The sequence below is a fragment of the Gymnogyps californianus genome, chromosome 28 (genome assembly GCF_018139145.2).
Source record: "Gymnogyps californianus isolate 813 chromosome 28, ASM1813914v2, whole genome shotgun sequence".
Classification (NCBI taxonomy): domain Eukaryota; kingdom Metazoa; phylum Chordata; class Aves; order Accipitriformes; family Cathartidae; genus Gymnogyps; species Gymnogyps californianus.
Window position 1 is genome coordinate 5,912,395 of NC_059498.1, and position 19,943 is coordinate 5,932,337.

A 19,943-nucleotide genomic window follows, 5' to 3' on the forward strand; every position below is an offset into this window, starting at 1 on the left:
TGCGGCGGCCGTAGCCATGCAGCGTGCCGAGCTGCGGGAGGGGGAGGCAGCGGCGGCCGCCGCGGCCTCCTACCGGGTGCTCAGCCGCCTGCTGGGCTATGGGACCGGGCCGGAGGCGGGTGCGGCGGCGGCGCCGTTACCGGCGCGGCGGGCGCGGGGCCGTTGGGCCCCGGCGGTGGGCGGCTGCCGGCGACGGCGTTGCCGGGCGGCGGGGTTTTGCGAGGCCCGCGGCCGCCGCCGCAGCTGATGGTGTTCCGCAACGCGGCGGAGGGGCGGCCCGGCGAGGAGGGCGGCCCGGCGGCGGGAGGCGGCGGTGGCGGTGGCGGGGGCCCGGCGGGCGGTGGCGGCGAGCTGCTCTGCCCGCGGCACCGCTGTGCCCTGGAGCCTAAGGCGGCGGCGAGGTGGGGGACCGCACCGCCGGGCGGGCTGGAGCTGCAGCTGGCGGCGCTGGGCTGCGGCCGCCCGGGCTGGGAGCGAAGGGCCGGCGGGCTGCCCCTGCCCCTGCCTCGGCCCGCCGCCGCCGCGCCACCGGGCCCGCCGCCGAGGAGACCAGCGACGCGCTGCTGGTGCTGGAGGCGCTGGAGCCCGACGAGGCCGGGAGCTGCTCCGAGGAGGAGCCGGGTTCCCCCGGTCGCGGAGCCGCCCGCGCCACCGGCAGAGGAGCCACCGGCCCCGCGCAGCCGCCCGCCGCCCCCGGGGGAGCTGGCCCGGCGCCAGGAAGGGCTCGCTGAAGATCCGCCTCAGCCGCCTTTTCCGCACCAAGAGCTGCAGCGGCGGCTCGGCCACCGGGGACGCCGCCGCCGCCACCACCACCGAGGGCCGGCGCACCGGGGAGCTGCCCGCCTCGGCTGGCAGCCTGACCGACGTCTGCGGGGGCCGCGGCCAAGAGCAGGAGGCGGGCAGGTACGGGGCGGGGGGTCCCCAGCCCGGGGGGGGGACTGCACCCCAGCCTGGGGGTGTCCGAGCATGGGGGGGGGGGGGGGTGTCGGTGGAGTGGTTTTGGGGTGGTGGGACAGGGGTTGCAGGGAGCTGCTGCCTGTGTTGGTGGCAGCCGGGAGGCTCAGGTTGGTGCCAGGCACGGTGTGAAAGCTGGGTGTGCAACAGCATGACCCTGGGGTGCAGGGGGAGAAGGGGTGCCAGTGCCGTGATGCCTTGCTGGAGGTGGAGGATGACTGCGAGGCATGGGTGCCATCCTGCAGATGGGCACCGTGGCTGTCCATCGGCTCCGAGCTGGGCTCAGGCCTCTTCTGAGCAGCTCCCCATCTTTCACACGGGGTCGCGAGCACAGCTGGAGCCCAGGAGAGGCAGGCGGAGGAGGAACACACTGCTCTGGGCCCTGCATCCGCAAAGGGGATAGCGGAAAAACGTCTGGGAGCAGGACCGGTGAGGTGGTGGGTGGCTCGGAGGAGCCGGTGGAGCCCCAAGATGCTGCAGGCACCGGCTGAGCGAGGAAGTGGTGTGCCCCGGGAGCGGCCTCCGGTGACACTGCGCTGAGACCCAAGGGGCTGGTGTTTCCTCTCGCCCTCCCGTGTCTTGCAGAATGATTTCCTGAGGCTCGTGAGCGTCGCAGTCAGGCTCAGGCCTCGGTGGTGGTGGGTGCTGCGCGGGGCCTCTGCTCTCCCGATGCTCCGTGGCAGGACGTGGCCGGAGGAAGCGTTGGCAGCCAGAGGTTGGCTGGGTCGCGCGTTAGGCTGGAGGGACAAATCCTGGGATCTGTTGGTGTCGGACCCCGCGCACCCACCCCTGTTCCTCAGCCCTGTCCCGTCGCCTCCGACACCCCTCGGCTGCTCGCCCTGCTCCAGCCTCGTGTTTCAGCAGAAGACACGAGCTGCTTGATACCAGCTGGGGAGGGTAAAGGGCTGATCCGTACCCGCTGCCCAGGCTCCGGTTGGGGTTGGCCTCCTGTGCTCCAGAAACCACTTTCTGTAGCGTTTCCAGCAGCAGAACTGAAATTCCTCATGGAGGAGGCAGGGAGAGGCTGTGCAGCCAGCCCAGGAGCAGCATTGAATGGACTCTGAGTATTACAGCACGGTCTTCTCCCCGTGGGGTTAATTAACCTCGTGTAAGGCTTTTGGGGTGTGTTGTCTCCTCAGTGGAGCTGAAGACCTGTTGATGGGCAAGCAGGAAACTTTCTCCAGGCTTGCTCTGAAGATGCTGACCTTGGATCAGGCGTGACCCGCAGCACTGGCTTGTGGTGATAGGGCACTTCGGCAGCCCAAAAGGCAGCCGGGCTGTAGCGGGGGCCAAAATTACCTCCCCTTTGAAGCAGAGGATGGCTTCTGAGATGGGGAAGCCTCAGCTCCTGTGTCAGCCCCCAGCCCTGCAGCTGATCAGGGTGTTTGAGTCCTCCCCAGAGCTCGTGTGCCCGCGAGGAGCCTCGCTTTTGCACGTGGGGTGGTGAAGCCGTTGTATGAAACGGCTTCATTTCCCGCAAATGACTAAATGGGCTTCAAACGGTAGCGAGCAGAGTTGCCTGTAATGACATAATGTTTTGCTAATGGATTTGTGGTTTATTCGGTCCTTGCGCTTGACGAGAGCGAGGAGTCCTCTGGACCTCTCAGCGCTGGGATTAGGCGGTGGAGAGTTGCAGTTGTGTCTTAGCAGGTTGGGAGCAGAGAAGCACTATATCGCTGCCCGGGTCTTCCCTCTGGTCAGGGAGTTTAATGGTCACTTCTCGTGCTCTGGCGTCGTGCAACTCCGCCGCATTAATTAGGCGGTATTTTAACAAAGGTTACTTCAAGGTGCCTGATGCAGCAACTCTTGTGGTTCAGGGACGACTTTGCTGCTTCCAGTTCCCGGAGTCCCTCCTGCTGACGAGGGCTGGATTATTTGAGCGATGCTTTTTGCTCCTGTGGAGCGCAGCTCCCATGCTGGTGGGATGCGGGGTGCAGGGTGGGTGTGCTTGGTGCCGCCATCTCTCCTGCCGGGAGATGGGACGGTGTCTGCTGGCCCCGGAGGTCTGGCCCTGCTCTCATCAGTGAGGACGAGTGATTCGGGATGCTGGGATGCCCATACTCTCATGAGCAGGTTAGACGCAATTTAGCTATGCTGGGCTTGCTGGGAAGTGAATGTTTGGCCTCAGCAGATGCTGCTTTTCTTTTCCTCTCCTCCCAGTTGCTCTGGTCCCTGAGTTTGGAGACTGTAGTGCAGTGACTCGATTTTCTGCCGTGGTTTTTGCAAGACTTAATGCCACGCTAGTGAATGCTGTCTGCTACTTTGCACCCGTCTTCATTGGTTGACTGAGGGCGCGGGGGACAACCTTTCCTTGGCTCTGCTAAGAGCTGGAGGCTGTTGCCTCCCAACGTATGGCCCCCGTTAATATAGGATGGATCTGGTGTTCACCATGAGTCGCTGCTGCAGTCACTCGTGGCTGATGGTGAGCTCAGAGCAACTTTTGGGTTAATTCCTGGCTCTGCTTGCTATCGAGCTCTTGTTCCTGACTTGCAAGTCTCTCTGCGGGCTGGTGGGGAAGGGTGCTCCCTTGGTCTGCGGTGGGTGTTATCTAGTCCGGCTCTTTGCTGCTTGCGGATGTTTAATAAAAAAAAAAAAAAAGAATTCCTGGTATTTGGAGTTGCTGCCCAAGCTTCTCATCACGCTGCCGGTCCTGGAGGCAGCATGGTGCAGCTTTGCCTCCCGCCTGCAGCAACAGTTAGGAAGGAAACAAGCCCCATTATCTAAAATCAATAGTTGGGCTCTGCTGAGCTGCAAGAGGCTAAGAAACTAAATGTGGAGATACCGACGTGCGGCTTCTCACCCGGGACCTGGGTGTTGATATTTAAAGGTCGTATCAGTGAATCTGCTCCTTTTTGGGAGCAGTACTGTGGAGGTAATCGGAGGGAAAGGGGACGGGGTTAGGCACCGGTTCTGCAGATGGATCGGTGCAGGCATACGTGAGCTGTGGCCGGCATCTGCTGCGGATTGCTTGCCAGGTTGGTACCCCAGTCTTGTAAGTTAGCTGTATTGATGACCTTGTTTTTTTAACATGTCTCTATATTATTACATGCGTAAAGTAGCACGTAGCCAGCCTGGGTGGCCGGGTAAGACTTGCCTTAGTGTTAAGAGGACAGTGCCTTGGGATGAGTGAAGGCAGCACTGTGGGAAGTGCCGACCGCTAAGGCAGTAGCCGCAGCTATGGCAGAACTGGTGGGTAACTGACCCTAAAAATCCTTATTTGCTGGAGCTCGAGGGGTTTCCCAGTTTTGTGTGCAGAATGTGTCCACAGCAATGTCCACCTTTGGCTTTCTCCAGCTCTGCAGAGCTGCGCTGGTCTGATGCAGCAGCGTTCAGGTACCGGTCACACGTAATTACTTCTCCGTGAGTTTCAGCATTGTTTGGATGCTGCACAACTTGAGGGCAGGAGGAGGAAGTATGGAAGTACGTTGTTTTGGTGGAGACTGAGTTGGGAAGTGGAGGATTCAGTCCATGTGAATCGTTTCTTGCTCTTGCCCTGCTGCTGATGTGAGCTTGCTAGAAATGAGAAATCTCAGAAATTGATGGCTGTAAAATGTTGGCATAAAATGTAGCTGTTTTGGTAACAGCAAAATGCCAGCAGTGCTCCTTTCCGTCTGGCTTAGTGGGTAGGAACAGAGCTGTTACTATATTATGAGGTTAGTTGATATTAGTCCAGAAGTGTAATTTTGTGTGCATGTGTGGCTGATAATTTGGGTCAAAAATCCAACCCTGAAACAGGTGCGAGAGGCTTAAAATGAAAACACTTCCAAACATTTTAATGGGGTTTTATATATCAGGATGATGAGTGTTCTTAGTATCTTTATTTGCAGACTTATCGTATTAAACATTTATTCACAGCTGTGTGACCCAGTGATGTGTCTGGACACAAACGAGAGAAGCCTTTGGTCTGCCCTGTGAGAGGGGTGGGTGCTGAGGGTGCACCCATCTGCTCTGCGCTGCCAGGGCTCTTCAGTGCACGGCAATATGAGACCGGAGCTCGGGTTTCTTCTCCGTGTAGGGTGCTTGAGTTGCATCTGCTCAGTGCAATCCTTCCTGAAGGGCGGCAGTCCTTGCTCAGAGCTGGTTTTATCCGAAGCTTTGTCCAGGTTTCGCAGGAGGCTGCGAGCAGAGCTGGGGTCTGAAGCAGAAGACGGGCTTAAGGTTCAGGGTCAAACACTTGCCGGGGGGAGGCTGGAGAGTGAGGAAGACGTCCAAGAGGAGCAGTGTCAGCCCTGTAACGGCCTGCTTGCAGTGGAAGTGGGGTGTTCTTCTGGGTGGTGAGTAGAGCTGGTCTCTGAGTTCCTGTAGATCTCGGTGATGCAGTCGCTTGCCTTGATGCAACGGGACCAGTTTCTCTGGCCAGTGCACAGTGAAGTTGCGTTATTTAACTTGGAGTGACCTTGTCTGACCCAGTACAGACCTGCAGACTGATACGGACTGCCCAGTGCTGGGATGGGCGTTGCACGACGTACTGTGGATGCTGGAAAGACCTTTGTCAAAGCTGCGGCACACGAGAGCTGCGCTTGTGCTCAGCTTTGTTCTCATGCTCTCCTCTCAGGTGGGAGTGAGTTTCTGGCATGAGGGACGCATTTCTCTACTTGCCTCAACCATGGATTCAAGTCCTGGGGGTGCCATACTCGTGCCTCAGTTTACCAGCATTTTCTCTTGCTAGATCTGGATAAAGCCCTTTAGCATTGCAGTAGGGAAGGCACTGGAAGGAGTGGTTTTGTGTGGGGAGAGCACAGGGCTGACTACAGCATCGTTATAAAACTGCTGGTTTGGAAAGCAAGCTTCACAGGAATTGTTGGTATTCCTGGGTCCTCATCAGAGGTGCATTTTGAGCTGTTTCCATCCATCTCGACGGCTCCGAGTTTAGCTTTCCTACCCTTCGCCTGCGTTTTGAAACCCTTTGGGGAGATGGCGTCCTCCAAACGCAGCGCGAGGGCATTCGATGCGCTCGCTCTAGGCACAACCCCTAATTGCGCAGGGACCCAACCTGTTTGTCGGAGGCATTTGGCAATGCCTGATCCAGAGAAATAGTGTGACGTCTGTTGTGAAACAGCTTCTTGGCTCCGGTTACCATACTTGCTTGGGGTTTTTGCTTCCAAAGACTTTATTAATTACCTAGTTAGAGATTTGCTTCGTAGCAGGACGGAGACCTAGCTTTACTGGTTGACTGCCCTACTTAAGCCAAAGCACTGCTCTAGGAGTTGAATAAACACACGGCATTGAGCTGTCTCGAGCTTCTGTAAAGAATGGTGAAGGCTCTCCTGGTTTGAGAAGATCAAACGGTGTTTTCTTCTGTGGGGATGCACCAGGTCTCCCCATCTCTACTAACGATGTTTTTCTTCTTTCCAATAGGAAACACAGACTGACAAGAACTCAAAGTGCCTTTTCCCCGGTTGTGTTCAGCCCCCTCTTCACAGGTAAGGATTTGAAAGATTTACAGTGTGGCGTTTCTTTTTGCTATGAAAAGAGCAGCGTGTGCTTAACAATAGACGCTGAATGTTGCCTCCACCTGCAAACGGGGATCTCTGCGAAGAGTCCCTCTGTCCTGCTTGGCCTCAAACCCTGAACGAGAGGAGCTGTAAAGAACGTGGCTGTTGCACGTCAGCGTTTTGCAATTCCTCCTGTTGAAACGCAAGTTTGAGTTGTGCTCTCGGAGGCGAAGGTCCTTCCTCCGCGCAGGGCTGTTTGCATTCAAGTGGTTTGGAAAATCCCCTATAGAGCAAGTGTAGTTCGGTGCTCCCCTCCCGTGATTTGAAAGGGCCTGAGACCAAGCCCCGCTTCCCATCTGGTCCGCACGCCAGCGTCAGCAGCTCTGCTGCACAACAGCTATGGGAATTGAAATCTCTTTTGTGGAGCACTACCTTCTTCTGCACGTTTCCCCCCTCTCCCCACGTCCTGCTGGTTTCTGACCTTCCCTTTTTCTGCTGGCGGGGGGGGGAAGTTGGCCAGGTTATAAATGGTGCGAGGGGGAAGTGCTGCTCCGCGGACGGCTGAAAGCTGTAGTACTGAAAAGCTCCTACTCACGGTCATGTGCCTCTTGTGGTGTGGGCTCGTAGTCAAAACAGTCCTAGCCACAGGGCTTGGGGCTTCCTTGGGAGAATCCTGTCTCAAGACTTGCATGAGTAGGAATCTAAGGTCACAAGTGAGTATTTATCAGCTGTGTGGGGTTTTATGTGGCTTGTTATGAAGGTCAGATTCAAAATAAATTCATGTGGAGGGTCTTATTGAAGAGCAAAGGAATCAAAATGTGATTGTGTAGTGATAGCTGCCGTAGGAAAAGCCGGTGGGTAGAGCTGAAAGCCTCCTCTTGCTGCTGGTGTAGGTGTTTGATAGCAGAGAGCGGCTGGAGAGCTCGGTGCAGGAGCTGGTGCGTGGTTTGTGTTCCTGAGTAGGGCGAAGCCCTCTTTGGAGAGCAGTGGTGAAGTCTTTCTGAGAACGGGTTTAAATTTCAGAGAAGTGACCTTCAAGGCAGAGCATTCGACTTGCCTGAAACTAATAACTGGAAGCTTCTGATCTGCTCCTGCGGTTTATGGTAGCTCATTCAGTTCTTGCAGAAGTGGAGTCGCTTGGGGATAATTCAGCTGCGGTGGTGCTTGTTCTCTTCTCCATTCCCACATCCCTTCAGCCGATGTCCCGAGAGCGGGGCGGCATGCAGAGGATGTGCTCCTCGCGTGATGCGACTGGCTTCCTCTAAGGGTCATGAGCGTTTATTTAGCAAACCAAGGCTGGTGAAAGCAAAAGCTGCTTCTGCTGCTTTGTCAGCTGTTGCTAGGGGAAGTGGTGAGTATAAAAACCGTAATTCTGTGTGCTGGTGATAGGGGTACGTGGATGTGTGTGCAGAGCTGCTTTTCCTCAAAAGAAACTACAGAGGAGAACCTGGAGTTGACAAGTTTGTGCTTTAAATTTGGGAGGTTGATTTGATTCATTGTTAGTTTATCCTATTAACTATTTTTAAAATTACTTATGTCACTTTTTGCCAGTCAGTGGAATAGTGGCAATGCCCTTGTAGGAGTTTTTCCTTTGCAGAAGACCATGGAAGTGTCCCCAAAGCGAGTATCTGGATTTTAATTGCTTCAGTTTGTTGTTGACTTCTCCAGGCTTACGCTGCTGAGGTCTCTGTTTCTTTAATGGCTGCTGTATAGGGGATTTTCTGAGACTGGGACCACCAAAGAGGGACAGAATTCAAATGCCTGGCCCAACTTGCATGAGTTTCTTGGTGATTTGCTTTCAGGTTAGTGTGTGGGACAAGCGAAGGTCTTTGGGAAGGCTGTCCTCGCCTTTCCAGCCCTCTACTCGGGTGCCTCTCGGAAGTGCTGGCTCCGTAAATCCACCACAGCCTGCCATTGCAGCTCCTGCCGTGTTGGGAAGGATTTGAAAGCTGAGTTACTGCAACCCCTCTTAGTCTGGTTGTCTCTTGTTTTTGTTTGTACGAGATGAATGCAGCCCAGCCACTTTATTTTCAGGGTGTGGAAATGAAAGAGTGGCTGTGTGCATGTGTGCGCGTTCACACCCATAAGTCCCCTAGGGAGAAGGTACCTCGGATAATAACCAACCCTAAATACTCCTCTTAACGTTGCTTATTAATAGACAGGGCTTTGAAAAGCAGAAGGAAGCTGAGTCAATATTGTCCTGTGTAATGCATGGTAAATACATTGTCAGGTACTTACCGAGAGGTGGGTGACGCCGTGTACGGTATCTGGAGCAGAAGGGGAGTTCCCTGCCCACAGGAATTGAAATCTAAGGCAGCCAGATTTTGTTGTCCTTGAGACCATGGTCTCAGGTGTTCGGGGTGATTTGGTTTCAGTGTTGGTGGTTCATCAGAGCCTGGTTAGACTGATTTTTTTTTTTGAAAAAAAAAATGCCTTGGCTGTGGTAGCACCCCTGAGGGTCTCTCTTTGGGATTTAGGTGTTTTCCTTTTGACTCTCTATCAGTCCAGTACTGAGGCTGATGCTTTGACCTTGATTTGGTGGCTTCATTTCTCTCCCATGATTTAGACTAATTTTAAGCTTTTCTGGTTTAAAGTTAGACATCTTAGTTTGTGTCGTTATTTTCCCCAACCTGTATCCTGGATCCAAAGCCTTTAGGCTTCAGTGAATTTCAGTTATTTAATGTAAAAGCCTGTCCAGCTCCCTCTTATTAATTTTAAGAGCTGGTACCCTTATGGCCTTTGGGGTAAAAAGTATTTCTGTTTGATCATCTAAGGCATTTGTAGGCAAACTCAGACTGGCGTTAATAGGAGTGTTATCTCAGAGTCCTGTGCCAGCGGGTGCCACACAGACCTGTGAAACCATTTCCCAAACATTATACAAAGTGCCAGCGCTGCGCACCGTTGATGAGCTCTGCTTGATACGTGAACTCGGTGCTGAAAAGGTCTCGCAGTGCCTTCCTCATCACGTCCTCCTGGTACTGGCCTCAGAAGGGGTTCAGGCACACGTACCAGTGTCGTTCCCTTCTGCCTGACATTTGGGCTGCGGTAGCAGAGCTGATCAATGCCTCCGAAGCGGTGCAGCAGGGAAACTCGATTTGAAAACAGCTAATGAGATCGTCTTCCAAACCCTGCAGAGGTTACTGCCCCTTCCCCTCTCCCCCTGCCTCCCTGCGCTCGGCCTCTGCATGCCCCGGAGAAGGTGCAATACTAACAGTCTTGCTCCACCGACCTTCAGGTGAAACAGTGTCACTAGTGGACGTGGACATCTCGCAGCGAGGACTGACCTCCCCTCACCCTCCGACTCCACCACCTCCACCACGAAGAAGCCTCAGCCTGCTAGGTACCGTCCTGGAGAGCGTCCTTTGCCGTGCATCCTTACGGGAGCGTAGGAACTGCCCGTCTGCCCTTGCAGGGACGGCGGAGGAGTGTCTTGAGGGTCCCCGGCAGCGGGCTCGCTGCCTGCTCGTCTGACCCCGTACCATGCCTGCTCACCCTTCCCTGGCAGAGGATTTTTTGCTGTTCATTGAAAGCTTCAGTGTTTCTCTTAGATCAGCCAGGAGGGGAGGGCGGTGGTGGAGCGATGTGAGGTGGGAGGTAACATGCTGGTTTCGTAGCATTTCTGCTGCTTTTGGAAACTTTCCCTCCTTCATACCCGTGGCCTAGCGAGGCCAGTTCCTTTTGGTGCTCTCTAGTCGGTGGAAGTGGAGGCTCCCTGGGAGGCTGCTGCACCAGGAGCTTGGCTTAGCTGCTCTACATCCTCCTCTGGAGGAGGTTCCTCTTGAGCAGGAGCACCTTAGGATGGGTAAAGTCAGCCTTAGGATGGTAAAGTCAGCCTTAGGATGGGTAAAGTCAGCCTTAGGATGGGTAAAGTCAGCCTTAGGATGGGTAAAGTCAGCCTTAGGATGGGTAAAGTCAGCCTTAGGATGGGTAAAGTCAGCCTTAGGATGGGTAAAGTCAGCCTTAGGATGGGTAAAGTCAGCCTTAGGATGGGTAAAGTCAGCCTTAGGATGGGTAAAGTCAGCCTTAGCGAGCAGCACCTTAAACTGCACCAGTGTGCCGGGTCTGTGAAATCTCCTGTAAATGCCTGTCTTGTGCCGCAAGCTGCATGCGAGGAGCTAGCTGGGCTGGAAAACGGACTCCTTCACTCTAGGAGTGCGTGTGAGCGTGCATGTGTGTGTGTGCGAGGCTCCGAGCTGGTGTGAAGCGGCAGCAGCCCACCCGCGCTCAGAAGCGAGAGGAGGATGGTGAGCTGCCGATGGGAAGCTCCATCTTCGCTTCTCCAGGCAGCACCCAGTGCCGGTTCGCTCGGGCCGTGTTGTCAGGCGCTCGCCGGCGCAGAGCTCGCTCGCTTTCCTGTTTTCTGAATCTCTCTTGCCTCTGTTCTCTCCTAGATGATATCAGTGGGACGCTGCCTACATCTGTCCTAGTGGGTCCAATGGGCTCCTCCCTGCAGTCTTTCCCTCTGCCTCCGCCTCCTCCGCCCCATGCCCCAGGTCAGCTTAGCTTTAGCAGCAAGGCTCTGGCTTTTCCTTAAGGAATCTCTGGACTTTGGGGGTTCTCTTGGTAAACTTTAAGGCTGCGTTTCAGGCTTTCACAGCAACGGTGCTGCCTGCGTCGCCCGCTCAGGGACACGCAGTCCTACGCTGTTGAGTGCTCAGGCACTGTTGTGTCAAGGCTCTGGTTTCCGTGTGGTGTGGCTCTTGTTGCCCACCGTTGTTTTGCTGAAGCTCGTGATTGCCCCAGCTTTTATCCTCAGTTCAGCATCTCCCGTTTTCTCTGGTTCCTCTTGGGTTCAGCAGAAGCGCAGCCCACCCCGATTTGCGCTGTGTCAGATAACGTGTTAATGAGTGTCAGCAATGTCGGAAAGAGCCGCGGGAGCAGGGTTCAGCGCAGGAGCCCCAGCTTTGACAGCCAGCCTGGCGTGCAGTCCAACTGAACAGCACACGAGGATGTTTCCTGTGCATTTGCCCTTTTGCTTTCCTTTTCCTTCAGGACCCAGAGGGCTTTAACTGCCCCTTTTTCAGGATGTGCGTTCATTCCTTCCAGTCTGTGCCGCCTGGCACTTCCCTTGCCTTCCCTCCGAGCTAGCATAAGGAAATAGCAGGTGAAGGCACTGAGTTAGCCACCTTGGAAGAGCCAGGTAGTGACTCCCACTCTGTCCTTCACCAGGACATTGTCCTTCCATCGGTCAGCCCAGCTTCCTCCTCCACGCTGCGCTCTGCCCCTGCTGCCCTCACCTTTAGAGCCGTACGAGGGGGACGGGGCGACTCGTCCTTGGGGTGAGCTCCCCGCGGGTGACCGTGGCCCGGGCTGTCTCTCCCTCTGCAGATGCCTTCCCACGGATTGTCCCGCTGAGGCCGATGGAGGCGATGCCCGGCCAGCCCGCCCCGCACCTGCAGTGTCCGCTTTACCGCCCAGACTCCAGCAGCTTCGCAGCCAGCTTGCGAGAGCTGGAGAAGGTAATGGGAACGTGGTGGGGGGGTGGTGTGGTGGCAGCCAGAAGGAAAAGGCTGCGGGTTTAGGCTCTGGTTTTGGGGACTGATCGTCCCTTTTACAGACTTGGGAGCGTAAGATTAGGATAGGACTGAAAAAAACCTCCTGCCTTTCTCCCACCGAGGTCTTTGAGTCTAGGAAAGCGTTTTGCTGTGGATGGAAGGGGTGTCGTAGTCTCATCTGTGCTTTTGCCACTTCTGGGTGGTAAGGGATGTGAAGGTGCACTCTCATCCGGGAGCAACGAGTCCCAACCATCCATACTCCTGGGTGGATACAACCAGGCACTTCCATTTTGGCATTTAAAGGGAATTAACAACAAGAGCAAATCGTATTGTGTTTGGTTCCTGATAAAATCTTTCTTGCTAGCATCTGCTGACGTTCTGGCTGTCTCTTTTCCTAGTGCGGGTGGTACTGGGGACCGATGAACTGGGAGGACGCAGAGATGAAGCTGAAGGGGAAGCCGGATGGGTCCTTTCTGGTCCGAGACAGTTCTGACCCCCGTTACATCCTGAGTCTCAGCTTTCGGTCGCAGGGCATCACCCATCACACCAGGATGGAGCACTACAGAGGTAGGAGCCACGGGCGGTTCTGGGGATGCTGCTGACAGCAGAGGCCTGTGGCTGGGGACCAGTCTGATCTCAAGGTCCCAAAACAGTGCTCTGGGCACAGAGCTGGCAGAAGACGGGGAGCAGCAGCAATGTGTCCTCGCTCTTGTGTTGAGGTTCTGCAAGAGGCCTTAGAAGCTGCATTTGACTTTGCTTCTTGTGCCTCAAGCAGCAACTCCCCTTAACTCTGAAAAATTGGGGAATACAAGAGTTCCCTGTGCCTATCCTGAGGCCTTGCTTTGGAAAACTGGACTCAAAAAAAATGATGCTGGCAAGGTCTTTGGGATCCCGTGTCGTTGAGATGCGATGTACAGCAAGAGCCATCATTTGTAGCTGTCAGTGCTTCCCAAAATGAAGCTTATTTCCCTGTCAAATTAGAAGTGATCTCTTGATGTCGCGGCTCATCACCTTGCTTTGTTCTCCCCCCCTGTCCCAGGGATGCTCAGCAGCGGTACCAGCTGCAGTTGGTCCCAGGCTGAGGCTTTAGCTCCACCATGGTGGGTTTTTATTCCGAGAACTCCTGGCATGCCGTTCGCGCCCTTTCTTCCTGCTGCGCTCGCCCTCCTGCGTTGGGCTGCTTCTCACCTTGCCCACACGCTTTGTCTGCTCATCTTCACGTGTGGTTTTCTGTATTGAACCCTCGTACAGACAGCTGTCCTCAGGCTGAGTAAAAAGCCCAAGAGGCTCAATGCACGGGGGGGGGAAGCTGCCCCGTAACCACTGGGCAAGCTGTAATAACAGCTGCCTATAGAGCCCTGTCATTAAATGTGCCTGCAAATAATGGGTTCAGAGGCTTCCCTGCCAACCTGCTGCAGAAAATAGTGGTTTGCAACCTTTCTGAGCAAAGCTCATATTTTTCTCCTTTTTGCCCTTGCCCCAGGGTTGCCACTGTTGTCTTCTTTCACTTCTGCTAGTGAAACCTGGCAGCAGTTCTGGTCTTGAGCCCCTCTGATGGAAAGATGCCCCAGCATTAATTCTAGCCCAGCTAGAGCCAGTTCCCCCGTCCCTGACCATTGCGTAAGAGGGAAGGATTTTCATCACCCTGTCCTTACAGAAATTATGAGAAGCTCTTGCAGCTGGAGGAGATGTGAGGCTGCCTGTGCAGTGGATACTTTTTCATAACCGAGCTTTGGACCAAACTTCTCATGCTGCTGGTCTGGTTTCTTATTTTGGGGCCGGGATATGTCTGTGCTCGGAGCTGCCTTAGCGAGGTATCCTTCCCTTTCCTGAAGCTGTCCTTCTCACTGCACGGATGAAGGTTGGTGCTGCCACCTTCCCTAGAGTAGTGCTCCCAGCCATGCCACCACATCAAGGACTTCATTTTTGGGTGCAGCGCTTCGGTCTGCGTCGGCAGCCCTGTGCTCCCCCCAGGACTGGCTGCCTCCTGCTGAGTGTGCTGCGGCAGCGTGGAAAACTGCAGACCTGAGCACTTCGATAAACCAATGAAGATGACAAATGGTGAGGCTGGGGGAATGGTAAAGAGATAAATGCTTGACCTTCGGGTTTCAGGTAGATGAGAGGAAGAAACCAGAATTTCTTTGTCTTTTTTTAGGCGGGCTGGGGAGGCTGGTGTTTGTGCTTTGTCCTTTACATCTGCTGGCTGCTTTTAAGGGCTCGTTCAGATCCAAGATTCCCAAGAAGAATTACTTATTTTTGTGCTTGCTGATCCTGGATGTTTAGCAGGTGCTAACCCAGATCATTGCTCCCCAACTGGCCCATGGCAGGGGTGAGAGGTATCTTTTCCCAGTAAAGCCTACCAGACCTAGCTGTGGGGAGAGGAGGAGTGTTTTCAATTTTGTGGGCTGTATATAGCCCCTGTATTGCTGGTTGTTGTCCACCCTATAGAAAGCCGTGAGTGCTGGACATCCTGCAGAGCTGCTTCCTCTAGTTTTTCTGTAACACGTTGGTGCTGCGGAGCCTGGGATGCTGCTGGGGGACCTGCTCCACAAAAATCCCTGGCCTGAAATATGTCCTGGGTACCTCTGATTTGGCTACCCCTTCTCCTTAGCACACATTCTTTACCTGGATGCAGGGTGTTTTCAAAGGCATTCCGCTGCCTTTCCAGCTCTGGGTTACAGTGCTTGTGCAGCCGGGTGGTGTCACACACCTCCCGCTGGAATCTGCCCCGCTGCAGGCATGAGCCCGGGTCTGGCTCCTGATGGGCTCCGTCCTAAACAGAGCCCTTGTTTTTCCCGTTTTCCTCCTCCTGGTGAAGCTCCGCTCTGTGTCGGCTCTTGCTGGAGCACTGACAAATCTGCAGATAGAAAGGGAGATGCAGGGGGGCTGGAGGGGGATGGAGGCAGCGTTTTGGCAAGTAAGGGGGGATAAACGGCTGCATTTTGGTGCAAGGAGGGGGGGTCCGGTTGCAGCACAAAGAGATGGCGAGACTGATCTGACTTGAGGCTTAAACTTAACATATTTAGAGATCTGTAAACAGGTTAGAAGGCCTGCTTTCCCTGTGTTGCCCATCTCTGGTTTCATTGCTTGCCACTTGAGCTGTGTTGCCCATCTCCGGTTTCGTTGTTTGCCACTTGAGCTCAATGCGTACGTCGGGTCAGGCGGCGTAGGGAGGGCTGTGCCGGTGTGTCTTGAGCCTGGTTCTAGCTTGACGGTGATTTGAATTAAGGTGTTTGAAACAGCTGGCAAGAACGTGAAGTCGCTCTCATGCCTGCTTTGAAATAAGTGATCCTTGACAGCCCTAGGGCTGGCAGAAGAGGACTTCAGCACCTGCATCACTGTTTTTACGTGCCTCTGTGGGGGGGCTTAACTGCTCGGATGCGCTAGCTTTCTTTGGGAGTGCTGTTGATGGGATACTGCGGAGGAGCAGGGGCATCTGCTAATGCTCTGTTAAAGCATGTTTTGATAGTTTAAGTTTTAGACCCAGCAGTCGTTGCAGGCTGTTTACAAGTTCAGGCAAGCGTGACTTGTGGCCATGCTTGGGTTACAGTGGTCACGTTGTCGTGTCTTTCTGCGTAGCCTCAGCTCTTGGAGAGCACTGCTTCCAGTGGAACAGCATCCTTACAAGCTGGTGCCACTGGCGTTTCCTCTTAGCGCCCTGCCTCGTCCCAGCTCTACAAGTAGTAGTCAGCCTGGGGCGTTCACCTGGTCTTTGAGAACATCAGACTCGTGACTAAATGTCTCCTCTTGCCACCAGTGCTCCTATAACGCGAAACCTTTTCTGTTCTGTTGGAAGGGACCTTCAGCCTGTGGTGCCATCCCAAGTTTGAAGACCGCTGCCAGTCTGTGGTGGAGTTCATAAAGAGAGCAATCATGCACTCCAAAAACGGGAAGTTTCTCTACTTCCTCCGATCCAGGGTTCCAGGTGAGTCTCCCGCTCTGAGTCTGGGCGATGTTTTGCTCTGTAATTAGCTGCTGGTCTGTCCTAGAGAGCCGGTTTAATGTGGGTTTGGTCTGCTGCGCTCAGTGCCCTGGTCTGCATCCTTGCCCACTGACTTCTGAGAAGGATCCTGAGGAGCAGATCTCTCACTCATCAGCTGCACCACTTACTCGTGGTGGTAAGGAGACTTCCCAAACCTTTCTTCCCAGGAGTATGGAAACATGATACCATCTCACACTATGACAAATGGAGCTGGAGACGGGAAAGCTACTCCCTCAACAAGCAATTATTTGGCTACTAAAACTCTGCTTTCTTCCCTCCCCCAGTGTCAGTACTGCTGTTCTTACAAACCACTCCATGCTTTGTAGTTTCTCAGTTCTCCCTTAGCTGAGACCCACCTGGGGCTGTCAAAGGGAGAGACGTTAAGCTGAGCGTGTGGGAGCGTTTCCATGTGTGAGCTCAAAGTGAGCCTCAAGCGATAGATACTGTAGATTCAGAGTCCCTGGGGGACCGTGATGCCAGAGCCCATCAACAGGCAGGTGCTTGCAAGCAAGGAGGGAGTGTTAGTGAAGCGTTGTTGAAGCATGTTTGATTGCGTGCTGTTAGGATTGCAGAGTGCTTGTTTCCCCATCCATCAAACTCTGGTTCCTTAAATGGGCTCACATCTCCCTCCTGCTAAATCTGGGCAGGCAACTGGACCAGTATCTTCTGTATCTATTTGTTTTTTTCTGGTTTTCGCTCATCTGTCCCAGTGTGCCAGAAAGCTAGCCAAAAAATCCAGTGTCAAAGGAAGGGAAGAGTCTGCCAAATAGGCAAATATGTCCCTCGCTTGTGATAGGGCAACAGTGGGGGACAGAATTTGGAGGGCGAGTGAGTGGTGATGCTTTGAACAAAAGAGAGCAGGAATGGGAACGCTGCCGTGGTGAGACGGGTGGCGGCAGTGAAGCAGGGAGAGGCAGGACTGAGAAGAGTGTGAGGATTGTTGCAGTAAATCTGCAAGTGAAATTACAGTAAATTTGCTCCCTGTCCATATTGCCATCATGCCTGCAGGCCCTGATGGTGACAGCGACCTCTCCGTGGCACTGCAGCACGGAGAGGATTTGGCCCAAAGAGTTTCTGGTCTAGAAGAGGCTGGAGGGGAGGAGGGATGGGATGTTCCCTCTTCAGGGTTCCTAGCAGCGCTGGAGTCACAGCCCAGATCTGTTCAGTGTTGCCCTCTGCTGCAGACGCCGCCAATAACTGGAAAGCTGATTTGTAATGTGGCCATGGTTTGGGGAGGAGAGGGATGTAAAGCTGGTTTTGCAATGGTACCCTACCTTCAAAAAATCCTTTCAATTTAAAGATACTTTACCTTCCTGATCCTGAGATCTCTTCCTCTCAAGAATAGGGCTTTGAGGGCTTAGGACTCCAGGCCAAATACCTTAGAAAGGACTTGCTCTAGAAAAATATCATCCAAAAATAAAATATCCCCCCCCAAACAACGCTGTGCGCCTGCTGAGGAGTCCCTTGCTGCCTGGTCCCCTCTCTGAGCTGCCAGCCAGCTGTGCTGTGTGCTGCTGGCTCCGGGTCCTGCACCTCTCCATCCGGGTGCAGCATTAGACCTGGGCGCTTCTTAGAGTCCGCTGCGCCTTGATCCTTGAAAAACAAAGTCTCACACTGATGCCTGATCTTTAGCGGGAGAACATTTAGGATCTGCATCTCCCCAGTGTGCTCGTTAGTGCTGTTCTCCTGCTGAAATGTTAAGGGCTGCTCAGAGGAGGGGGCTGGTTCCAGCTCACATCTGGCTCCTGGCAGCGAGGCATGTGGCTAGCACAGCGTGCGGAGCTCGTGCTGCGTCCCTGTAGTTGCTGGCTGAGGTCCCAGAGGCTAATTCCTTTTTGGTAGGAGAGTAAGGAGCGGGGGGAGAATCCAGCCTTCAATTGATTGCTGTTCTTTGCTTTCTCAAAAGCTGGCTCACAGCTTCCTGAGCTGCCTGGAGCAGTTTTGAGCCCATCTTAGTGTGAAGAGCTTTCCCTTTTCTCCTTTCACTCCATTGCCCTCAGAGACAAGCCAGCAGGAGGGGGTTAGAGTGTAACTAGCTCTGAATCCTTCTGTAAAGACAGATAAAACCTTGTGCTGTGAATGAACCCAGCTCCCAAAGATCCTTCCTGGTGCTCTGCCGACCTCTCGGTTCTGTGGGCTCAATTGTTGCTCTTAACTTTGGGGGAGGAGGAGGTTGTGGGGCGGGGGGGGCGGCTGGATGCAACTCGCTTTCAGCCCTGCAAGGTTGCTCCCTGCGTGGGGAGCTGGCTCGAGCGAAGCTGCCGCCGCCTCTGCCTTTGTGCCCAGCCTCGTGACCCCAAGAATGAGCAACTCTGGCACAGCTTGAGCGGACCAAATCCCCCAGCTTTTTAACGCCTCGCTAGAACTACCCAAAGGGTCGTGCAGAGCAAAGCCTACGTGCTGGTCATGCTGCCTGCCTTCTCCTTTGGCTTTCTTCTGCATCCTTTTAAAAGCCTCTTGCTTCTCAGTATAAAGTGATGCTTCGTCTGCTAGTCTGGGGAGAGGGGGATGGTTAGAAGCTTTCAGTGTCCCGGGATCTGTTTTTCCACAGTCACCCCATGACATCAGAACTGTTGTTGTCTTGTGAGGAAGGCTTGGAGATATTTGGCAGCCAAAGGGTTATCACCCCTGGAAGGTTTGGCTGCCCGGTCCCAAGCGACTCCGGAGCCCGGTGGGCTACTGGGGAGATCTGGTGTCGGACACAACCTTGCAGAGAGCTCCGGTTCCCAAGAGCCAGCTTTTCCTTTCTGAATCAGTAGTCGTTCCTTTCTAATACAACACTTGTCTCCAATATTGCTTTTTTCCAAAGGTCTCCCTCCAACGCCTGTCCAGCTCCTGTATCCAGTCTCCAGGTTCAGCAATGTCAAATCCCTTCAGCACCTTTGCCGCTTTCGGATCAGGCAGTTGGTCCGAATAGACCACATCCCCGACCTCCCGCTGCCCAAGTAAGTCTCAAGGACCGGCCTGGGGATGAGTCTCTCTGGTTTCCTCCTTGACCCTCGCCGCAGCAGGCGGTGAGAAGGCGTCTGTATCTGCAGCAAGGGCTCTGGGAGGGAGCAGTTGACTTCTTCAGCCTTGGGGCAGCAAAATAAATGTCCTGTGGTGTGTAAGGATGCATGCAGGAGTGGTGACCAGCTCAGGAGTGAGGTGTTATCTGCCGATGCCACAGCCTTGGGGTACAGGCTGGTGTTCCTGCTGGAGGTGACAGTGCTGGGTGGGCTGGGGGAGAGGTTCTGGTTATCCTTTGCGGAGGCTGGCGTGGTTGTGGCTCAGGGTTAAAGCTTCTGTCCGTTCCTTCCGCAGGCCCCTGATCTCCTACATCCGCAAGTTCTACTACTACGACCCGCAGGAGGAGGTGTATCTGTCGCTGAAGGAAGCTCAGCTCATCTCCAAACAGAAGCAGGAGACCGAATCCTCCACGTAGCGAGGCTGCCTCACCCATCTTGTTGCTGTCACTGATGGTACGTGTGTGCCGCTGGTCCGTGCCCCGGCCCGTGGGGTCAAACGTAAATTGCTCTGTTCCCTCTGATTGCAAAGAAAACACAAAACCCTCCCGAAGAAGTCATGGCTATTCACTCCATGGTTTTTTACCGTTGCCCGGCTTTCCTTTGGGAGGGGAACAAGGCTTCTGCTACTTTCTTGTGCATATTTGTGCCCACACAAGCCTGTGCTCGCTCTCGTGCCAAACCGGCTGCAGTCTGGGGCAGATCCTGCCACATCAAGTGGGCTGTTTGATCCCTCTCCCCTCTCTCTTCCCCACTAGGAATTTGATTGTTGCCATCCTGTAGCCCAAATCAGGCTGTGGTGGGAAAGAGGCACGCGACGGTGAAGCCTGCTTCTGCGGTGCCGCTTCTGCTCTCAAGCTCTTTTGTACAGAGAAGAGGGTTCAAGACTCCTACGAAGCACAGCAGGACGGGAACAAGAGCCTCGGCTCCTGGCTGAGGGAGAGGGGTCTCGGAGACAGCTGAGCCCAGCTCACGGACTCCTTGCAGAACAAAGAATGTCATGGCACTATTTACAATTTTTTGAAAGTTTTATTTTTGATGTCGTCTTTTTTTTTTTTTTTTATTTTCAGCA

General features: G+C 54.3%; 1 protein-coding gene across 1 annotated transcript; it reads left to right on the top strand.

Annotated features, from left to right (window-relative positions):
* Nucleotides 1–16: 16 nt before the first annotated feature.
* On the top strand, nucleotides 17–19,681 carry SOCS7 (suppressor of cytokine signaling 7). Its single transcript, XM_050911817.1, is given in 13 exon segments — nucleotides 17–134; nucleotides 137–445; nucleotides 448–707; nucleotides 710–903; nucleotides 6,313–6,377; nucleotides 9,625–9,729; nucleotides 10,781–10,882; nucleotides 11,718–11,848; nucleotides 12,283–12,451; nucleotides 15,681–15,809; nucleotides 18,676–18,811; nucleotides 19,170–19,327; nucleotides 19,630–19,681. Coding segments are annotated over 12 exon segments (1,839 nt in total). The 3' UTR covers nucleotides 19,291–19,327; nucleotides 19,630–19,681.
* Nucleotides 19,682–19,943: the final 262 nt, after the last annotated feature.